This window comes from Epinephelus moara, chromosome 8, assembly GCF_006386435.1.
Source record: "Epinephelus moara isolate mb chromosome 8, YSFRI_EMoa_1.0, whole genome shotgun sequence".
NCBI lineage: Eukaryota > Metazoa > Chordata > Actinopteri > Perciformes > Serranidae > Epinephelus > Epinephelus moara.
In genome coordinates, this window is record NC_065513.1 from 37,060,209 (window position 1) to 37,070,420 (window position 10,212).

Consider the following 10,212-nt stretch of genomic DNA (forward strand, 5'->3'; position numbering starts at 1 on the left):
AGCGAGCATTGTCGGTTTAAGAGACATGAGACGTCCTTTCCACTGAAGCGTCACGTGAAGCAACGTCCATTCCTGATGATGGCGGCACCGCTGGATCTGCTCTGTAAAGCAGCCAGCGTCTGGCGTTACTATGGGTACATCCCAAGTCTCATTATATTTGCTGACCAAAACAGTAGCCCCCACCCCCCGCCATCATGACTCTGGTCACACACAGCCGCACATCACAGACAGTCCAATGAACAACGCAAGGGGTTGTGGCTGAAATAAACCTAATTGCAACATAACAATCTTGCATGAATATCATTATTCTTTGAAGTAGGTACGTGAATTACAGCGATTCATTGCAAAGAATGCATGTAACGGGTACTTACTCTTGTACTGTTTCTCCGCCATCTCATTCAAATATGCCAGATGTAGAGGGCGGGTATTTATACGTCATGGCGTTCAGCTGAAAAACTCTTCCAGATAGGAAGCTCTCGACCATCCTAGCTCGTAGCTGCTTAAAGCTTGCTGCTAGCTCCTAGCGCTAGCTCCTCGCTGCACAAATAAGAGACTTGGGACGGCCTAGAAGATGGCGGACCTCAACGACTTCCGGTTCAAGCGAGGAGCTAGCAGTAGCACTATAAAAATAAGAGACTTGGGATGGACCCATTGTCTGAAAGCACCCTTAGTTTTGTTTGAATACACCTTTACATGGTGGTACCTGCTACTTGTATGTCTGTGTTGCAGAAGCACATTCATGCACTGAAACTCATCATTACATGCCTACAGTGCACTTGAGAGCCCAAAAAGTAAAGAATAGAAAGAGCAGGTTTGTCAGGGTCAGGCCTCCTGGGAAGCCACTCAGCCTTGCAGTTATTTTTCCCAGGGGCCACTCATCATGTAACAGCAAAAAACTCCCTTGTGGCCCAAAATGCATTTTTCCCATTGGCCACCATTGTGAAAGAGACGTCCGCCAACAAGGTCACTTTTGAATCTTTCTATTTTTGAGCCATGAGGGTTTTATATAGCTACGTAAAACTTTCCTGGAGCCAAGAAAAGCCATTTCAAAATCCATGGCAAGTCTTCAAGTCTATGAGACAAGTGGGAACTTGCAGTGGTGCGCAGCAGGAGAAACACTACTGCACATATTCAGTGAGTTGCATACCGCAGAAGTAATTCCAGAAGCTAGCAAAATTCTGGCACATGTGGCAGGCAAGCAAATCCATTGGAATGAATAGGCGCCATCTTGGCGTCCGGTATCTGGTTATTATTAAGATCTAAGTTTGTTTAAAGTTCAGATGGGGGCAAATCCATCAAGGAAAACACAAATGAATCAGAATTAGTGATGTTGTGTGTATATATAATATATTTGCAAAAGGAAGTTGATGGAAACTGATATTTTATTTTGCAGAAATTTCTGTAATCTGTAATTGTATATAATAATTGTCATTTGTCTCGTTGGCAGCTCGTACTCACGCTCTCCAAGTTACTCAGCTGATCTGAGGCGACGAGGCAGCGTGGCCAGCCTGAGCTCCAGAGGAAGCTACTCCAGACACAGCGCTGACAGGTGAACTTTACCAAATGTTTCAGCTGCTAATGATTCCTTATTAGCGGGGTACGAGAACAAATATACATTTACATTGTTGATGTTGTGCCTGCTTCCCAGACTACGAGACAGAAAGAGAACACACAGCTCCAGAGACACACATATGAAGCACACACATAAAGTCAGTGGGAAGAGACAAAGAAGGAAATCCTACTCTCCTATGAAGAAAAGAAGAAGAGACTCACCGAGCCATCTGGAAGCACGCCGAATCACAAGGTACAGCTTTCCCAGCCTGGTTATTTACAGCTACAATATACATTATTATGAAATGTGCTCTATGTAAATATGTCCTGCTGCTCCCACCCTCCGCCCCCTCAGTTGGACAAGTCCCCAACCTGAAATCTCTCTCATGGTATTGATGAGCTGTGTACCTTGAGATGGCATTAAGCCAGAGGATGAGATAATCGTCAGCTCCAAAGCCTCCACAGGTGTGAGAGAAGCAGATGGTGGAACACAGGCAATCTGAGATGTAGGAAAAAGAACAAGCAAAGCGTGATATTCACTTTTTATAACAGATCTTGCTTGCTGCACAGTTAGCTTTAGTTTTCTTTTATTTCATGCTGGTCTTTGACAGCAGCACACAGAAATATGTATAAAGGAGCACATGACAGCCACAGAGAGGTTACAAATAACAGATTTGATGTAATCACTGCCCCACTAATTGATATCGTGTTAAAGCCGCACTGTTCTGGGCCTGGGTCTGACTTTGTAATATGAACAGTGTCACTCATACACAGGCAAAGTTAGCTGCTAAAGAGACGGATCATTTTCTTAGGAGTTGGTGGAGACCAAAAAAGAGCTAAAAGGAGAGTGAATATTGCACCTATATTTAAGTGGTGTCCAGAAATGTAACTCCAAACGATACAATCGTTGCTCCGTGTCCACTAGATGTGTAAAGAAACTTGTTTGGTAACACTTTAGTAGCGAGTGACAAAGTAACAAGTTAATAATTCGATTTTTTTTTTGGTAATTTTACCCCCCAGTTGGCCGCCAGAGAGAGACACAATATGCTGAAAAGAGAACTGCAGTATTGATATTGGAACTTGTTCGCAAACAGTTAGCCTACTTACAGGTCAAGCAGACACAGAGTAGCATTAGCGTTATTTGGAGTTGTGTTTCCACGTTAAGGGCTTTGCACACTGAGTCCGTTTTTTTCGTCCAAAATTGTTGCTCGTCTAAAACTGAATACAACTTCATGCTTGCATGCTGAGTCTGAAACTTTTGTCTGTCATGAAAATTTTTGGATTTTGCGTTTCTCGCATCTGTCAGAGCCTTTAGAGACGTTTGACCAAGAATCAGTGAAGAAGACGTGGCGATAAGACAGAGTAACAGGGTGCACAGAATCATTTCATAACTCAGATAGCTCACTTTCAACAGGTCAGATAGTGATATTCAGGATGATGATGATGATGACGATGATAATGATTTTCTTTTTTTGGATGATGGACTAGAAAAATGCATCTGAAAAAACAGACTCTGTGCAGAGGCCCTAAGTCTCCTTTAAAGGAGCTGTATGCAACATTCAGAGCATATCTATGATTCAGAGACTGCATACGGCTCTCAACATGGAGGTGGCTGAGCTGGCAGCTAGCAGCATACAGGGCTCACAGCGCAAACAGTGCTAACAATGGCAACAGTGCTGACAGGGCTAATGATGTTAACATAGAGGGGAACCGAAGGGTGGGCACTACGCTGCCAACATGAAACCGTTCCACCTCCATGCGTCAGACCCTTTAAGTTCTGTTTTGATGGAAGTATCTGTCTCATTTGCTCCAAAATGCTATGTTCAGCAGCTAGCTGCTAACCTTGTCTGCTGTTTGTCACAAAGCTGGTAGTGTCCAGTGTATTTACTGAACTAAAACAATGAACTGAAAGACATTGTACTGCTCCGTAGAGCTGAAAGGGACCACAGAGTGGGTTGATAATTCTTGTCAGTTCGTCCCTAAGAGCGACCCCTTCCAGGATACACGGATTTCATATTAAAATATTGGTCATTGCAGCTTTAAGGTTTAGTATAAATGTACACATTGCGGTTTGAGTTTTCTTCCTGTCTGTTTTCACACTGCTCACCTTTCTGGCTCTCCACAGTGCCAGGAAGCGACCCATCCCTTACTTCCGACCGAGCCCTTCCTCCAGCAGTCGGTCCACCAGCGTGTCGTCCTGGAGCAGCCTCTTCACCCGCAGCCGCAGCCGCAGCCCGATCCACAGCATCACCCGGAGCAGGAGCCGGAGACGCAGCCACAGTTACTCCTCCTACAGGAGCTACAGCCGCAGTTCATCCTGGAACTCAATCTTTGGGACCCGCAGTCGCAGCCGGAGTCGAGGTTCGTTGAACAAACGCAACAAAACCAGGCATTAGGTTTCTGAGAGCACATTAAGGGACTGAAGCTCCGGTTGTGTTTCCATTTGAGAGCGGGGACGGTGGATGCTGGAGGAGCAATCGAGTGTGTGCGTCTCCGTGCTCCTGCTTTGACGCTTGAGTGGAAATGTCCCCGCAGGGGTCCGACCACGTCTTTCATTGAGGCAGTCCTGTTCACTCTGCCCACAGAGACCACTGGAGACTGAATGTCTTTTTGTTTGTTTGTTTTGTTCTTGTACTGCATCCTCTTGCATCAGCACTCACAATGGCCTGAGACTGTTCATCTCTCAGATATTTACAACAGGAACTGCACATAAGACAGAAACAGTGTTCCTGCATTTGATCAATGCACATCGCTGTTCTTTATTTTATGTCCATGCACTTCCCATTTAATTTTTCTTTTAAATTAAGGCTTTAACATTTTTAATCTTAGTATTTATTTTAAAATGGTGCATAATGAGGCCTGAACGTACCAAGAAGAGCTGAAATGACTTAATTCTAATATTATTTTTGGGGGGCAATGTACAGTATGTGTTAGCTAATGCAAGAGCAGATGCACCAGGTGAACGTCAGGCATTTACTGTCCCACAGGTCTGTATGTTATGGATTTTCCCCCAAGAAGTTAAGCATTGAGGTAACATTTGAGCCGCTTGATCCGAGTGTTTACAAATGGCTTCAGAGGGATCTTTGTCAGGGATAAGGAAAAGGTTTATTGCTCTGATCTCAGCACTTCACAAGCCGGAGAGCAGGCGCGTTTCCTCTGAAAAATGAAACAGCGAGGGTGGCCTGACGGCGAGCAAACTGCCTGTCAGCTCAAATGTCAAATTAATTTATCCTCTGATCAAGTGGAAAACAATTGAAATGTCAGTCCGTGTAATACAACAGAGAGCGATCGAAACGTTGCGCAGGGGACAGGGAGGGGGGGAATTCATTTGACAAAATCTCCCTGTGTCAGAGGAGGTATTTCCTTGACAACTCATGGCGAATAAAACATAATGAATTTTAAGGGAAAAGGATACTTAAAGGTGAATATACTTGTACTTTTTTATCTACTTCAGTGCTTACAATTTATTTCGGGCTGGCTCTACTAATATATACAAGTTTCTGCATTTTTATTTGATGGTTGTGATTTGAAAAGATGGCACAGAAAAAAAACAATAATGGTTTTTTTTGTTTGTTTGGGTTTTTTTTTTTGCTACAACACTGGAACCAATCAAATCAACGATGTTTTTGTTCTTGAGTTATATCACGACAGAAGGTCAAGTTTGTAATTGTGCAGCACTGCTCATATTTATTACTTATTTAATATTTATTGGTTTGTTGTCCCTCTCAGTAGTGGTCAATCTTTCTATGCAACGCTGTCAATTTATAGTTATTCTGACACTGCTGTAATTTATTTTTGGTTTGTTGTAAATTATTCTTGGGTTTTGCCACCTCACTCACACATAAACCTCAAAGTAGAAGCAAACAGTCAAAAGATGGAGGAGCAGATAAAAAGTTCTGACCTTTTGTTTTGGGTGCTTGACCTTAAAAGAAGCAAAAGTTTGATATTTTGGGAAATATACTTGTTTTCTTTCTTGCAGAGAGTAAGATGAAAAGATTGATGCCACCTAATTGCTACAGCTAGCAGCCGGCTAACTTAGCTTAGCATAAAGACTGGAAATAGAAAAGCAGCTGGCTTTCCTATCAGCAGGTTCATAAAATCTGTCTACCAACACCTCTAATGATTACTCATTAAAATATATCTCAGGTGTTAAATCCTTGCCAAAAGCTGTAGGGTAAGTTCGGTATTTTTCAAGTGACTAATGGAACAACAAGTATTGAGCGAGAACGCTGCAGCCTGCAGTGGCGAGACTTAATTGAGCGCTGTCAAAGATCATCCACTAAAAGTGTTGTTGCTTTGCCACTGACAGGCGCAGATTATTTTTCTAAGTGTCTAACAACATTATGGAAAGGATCCCTACTAATATAGACGTTTTTGTTAAAGAGTAAGATCCTTTTTGTTTAACCAGAAACAGCCCCGAACTTGCTGTTGCCAGTTACACCAGACTCCACTTAAATAAACAGTAATTTTAGGGAGTGTAAAACCAGCATATTTACACATTTAACTGCATGAATCAAGGGTTTATTTCAACCAAATCAGAGCTGGTGATTGTTGGAACAGCCATAAGATGAACCAAAATTGTGTTTGTGAGGTGTGTTTAGTTTTTGTCAGCTTTGAATGAAGTGTGTTTTACAATAATAAAGTTGCTGTTTGTTTAAATGGAGTTTGGTGAGTTTTGTTATACCAATTTCAAGGCTGTTTCTGGTGAAACAAAAAGCATCGTACTCTTCAACAGAAAGGTCTATCTCTGTAGGGATCCTTTCCATACTGTTGTCAGACACTTAGAGTAACAATCTGAGCCTGTCGGTGGCAAAAACAAGCACTTTTAGTGGATGTAAATTGCTGGTGCACGAATGCCCTATGTGGTTACATTGCAGCTGTTTCCATTGCTGCTGGCTGCAGCGCTCTCGCTCAATATTGGACCAGTTTTAAGAATACTTGTTCACATTAGTAACTTAGACACAAAAACATGGCGAAATAAGGTCCAGGTTGAAAAATACTAACTTTCCCTTTAAGTGTAGAATAACAAGTTGCGATCATACGAGAGGTTCAGACTATTTCTTGGCTGGATGCAACTCAATCGTGAAGTCTTAACCACTTGCCTGGAAACCTCACAGTCACTCCGCCTGGCCAAGAAATAGTCCAATGTTCTTATATTTTGCGTGAGCACAAAGACATGCATGTTAATTAGGAATCTTTAGATGTGCTGGCAAGTGTATTTTCTACCTTTAGACAGAGCCTGGCTACCTGTTTCCCCCATTTCTCATCTGTATGCTAAGATACGATAACCAGCTGCTGATCATAACTTTTATCTTTCGTACAGACATAACCCTCAGCACGAAAGCAATTGAGCCTTTTTTTTTCCAAAGTGTCAAACTATTTCCTCAAATTTAATTCCGAGGCTGACTCCAGAGTTTGAATCTGCAAAATAAGTTTGAAACTGCCTTTCCATATAATTAAGAGAGTTATATTTCTCACTCATTTCAAACCCGTCATCCTGTCTGTGTAACTGCTCCAGGCCTGACAGACTGCTCTCTATGCACTCAATACTCTCAGCTTATTTCCCTGAATGTCAACTAAATTGGACGAATGAGGGAAATATGATGCTGGAAGAGGAAGGGACTTGGCACAAAAGTCATCCATAAACTATGAAGTGATGACGACTCGTGTCAAGCGGGAGATTTGTGGAGTCTTGTTGACAAACTTTCTAGATGGGCGGCCCTCCCCCCATCTCACAATGTAAAGTTTACATCAGTTCTTGTGCAAGATAATTTTGAATATGTAATTAATGTGGTGTAAATATGCATCTGCATTGTATAGATTATACAGAAAGTGTGATTATTTGATTTACAGAATGTGATTTGGGCCTTGTTGGATGTTAAAATGTTTGATGGATACGATGCACTGACCAGTGGAAGAGGAGGAGACAATGTGCGCGTCAGGCATCAATCAGTGGACTCTAGATGTCTTTGTGCTGAAGATCCCTCTGATCATGTCTTTGGTTATTTTAAAAATCCCAATAACAAGCTCATACAGCAATAGTGATCCAGTGTTTCAGTGTTAAATTATGCATACTCTCCCTGTTTTCCATATGAAGGAGCATATTGCAAAAGCATATGTTTTTCATACTGTCACATTTTATCTTGTGCCAGTGGGAACTCTGCATTGTAATAACGTGTCACCTGGAAATTGAATTGTCCCCATGGAACTCCCTTTCAATGCGTGTTTAGAATAAGCTCTATAAAATCATGTTCTGAATTAAAACAGTCTTGTTTTATGTTCTCAAAACAGATGAAAACACACTTTATTTATGACTGCGGTACAAGGCCGTAGCCATGAGGGAGGGGGGCAAAGCTACTGCCCCTCCATCCCCCCGGGAAAAAATTGAAAACTCATTTCCTATTGAGTTGTCTAAATTACTGTTATTGTCTAAACAAATGAGACATGCAGCGTAACATTAATGACTGTCACTATACTCAGACCTCACACAGGCTATCTGACAAATATAATGTAATAAAGACATTAAAGGGATAGTTTTTTGAAGTGGGGTTTTATGAAGTACTTATCCATAATCAGTGTATCACATGCAGTAGATGTCTGTCAGCACATCCCAGCAGCAGGAGCACTGACAGGGAAGCTAAGCAGTGAACTTCTGTGGATGAGGGCAGCAGTAAAACATATTTTAGCCACCTTAAAAAGTCCAACCTAAAACTATCCATAACAGTTTATGTGTATGCTATATTGAGAGTGTTTTTAGCGCTTTACCTTTCCGTCAGACAGCCCCTTCTGACGAGGAAGTTCCTCATCTATGCTCTCGTCAAAGCCACCAGACTCCATTGGCAGAAACAGTCATTTTGGGTCGCTGAACACAGGAGCTACTGGTCTACTGCTGCCTTGGTGAGTTAGGTAGTGTGTATTATTGTGTGACTTTGATGGATTCAAACTAATCCTTTTAAATGCTTAAATCACACAATAACACAAACAAAATAATTGATCAAGGCAGTGGCAGACCAGCAGCTCTTGTATAGTGATGTTAAATCACTGTATTTCTCAATGGAGTGTGGCTTTGAAGAGAGTAATAACATCACAGCTTCAGTTCCCTGTTAGAAATCACTATCGGACAGTACAGAAAATATTGAGTACACTTAACCTGATATTGACTTTTTTAGGTGGCTAAATACACAGCAGTACATTACTTAGCTTCCGTGTCGGACTCTAGCCTGCTTCTCCTAACTGAGGCCGTGCTGACTGACATCTACTGTAGGTAATACACTGACTATGGACAAGTACCTCATCAACACATTCTCACTCCGACCTCATCACATAGCGACGTTTGGTCATGGACTTTCCACGTCCAGATACAACGTGCAAGGTACCCTGGATGCGTCAGTTTTTGGACGTTCTGGGACACCGTGTCAAGTTCTGCCTGTTACATGCATTGTCTTCTTTCAAAATACGCTTCTGTCTTCACAGGAAATTTACAGTTTACATACAGTCTCTTTCAAAAATAAACGCACTACGTCAGTATAACAACGCAAATTGACTTTTTTTTCCTCCAACAACCAAGGCATGTGGTTGGGTTTAGGAAAAAAGAACAAGGTTTGGCTTTATAATCTCACGGGATGCAACAACCCAGGTGAAAGCCAGTGTTTGTTGGACCCATCCACCCGCCCTACTCGTTCTTGTCCGGCCACATTTTCCCCTGACGCCGCCGAGAGCCATAAAGTACAACAGGGACTGGCCGCATTTCACGTGGACATTAAAGGACTTTTTTTTTCGTCAGTGTCTGACACCGCAAGTCACTGCCCAAGTGATTTCCACAACTTCAGATTGACCTCATACATCCCCACTTCAAAAGATCTGAACTATCCTTTTAACGTTAGTTGAAAACACCCATGAACGTAAATGTAACATAAATGTGTAGCTAATTAACAGGAAGTAACTTAGTTTCTGCTCCATGTCATTACTGACACTTTTAGCAAATATTATTTATCATCACAATTGGAGTTCAGGTGCAAAATGATGTATTAACAGAACCTTTTCATGCATGTCCTGACTGAAGTGTTATCATTGGTGCTGTGTTACAGTAGTAGCCCAGGTAGCCAAAATGACCTGGCCCAGAGTCGGCCTGAACTCAGCATGCCGGATGAAATTAGCCGGGATGCATCTGGTTGCCCAACTTGGCTGAGACTCAGCATGTATGACGCCCCAGAAGTGGGCCACATCAACAGGACCGAGTCCAGCTGCCGACAATGCCATCACTGGGCTGTTATCAGAAATGACCTGGCCCAGCATTGGCCCAAACTCGGCATGCCGGATGAAATCATCCGGGCCACATCGGGTGCCTGACTCTGAGACTCAGCATGAATGACGCCCCAGAATCGGGCCAAATCAGCTCCCATCAACAACTGACAGCAACATCAAAGGATCCTAAGTTTCCGTATTTTATTTTATTTGACTTTTTTTATTCTATATTTTTATAATATACTGGAGGGGGGGGGGGTGCCCCCGCTCCCCAACATGTATTACAGTAACTTCCTTGTCACAGTAAACACAGGGGCCTTCACAAAGTTGACTTCTTAGCTGGTTTGTTTTATCCGTACTGTGACATCAGTGTGTTTGACCTGAAGCTCTGCGTTATCTTCTATTAAAAAGCCAGTG

General features: G+C 42.4%; 1 protein-coding gene across 1 annotated transcript in view; it reads left to right on the forward strand.

Annotated features, from left to right (window-relative positions):
- Window positions 1-5,141, forward strand: part of srrm4 (serine/arginine repetitive matrix 4) — a 100,516-nt gene extending 95,375 nt beyond the window's left edge. Inside the window, exons 11-13 of the mRNA XM_050051853.1 lie at window positions 1,448-1,549; window positions 1,649-1,804; window positions 3,677-5,141. Of these exons, the coding sequence (XP_049907810.1) occupies window positions 1,448-1,549; window positions 1,649-1,804; window positions 3,677-3,947 (529 nt within the window). The 3' untranslated portion in view covers window positions 3,948-5,141. The remainder of the gene's footprint in view (window positions 1-1,447; window positions 1,550-1,648; window positions 1,805-3,676) is intronic.
- The last annotated feature ends 5,071 nt before the right edge of the window (window positions 5,142-10,212 follow it).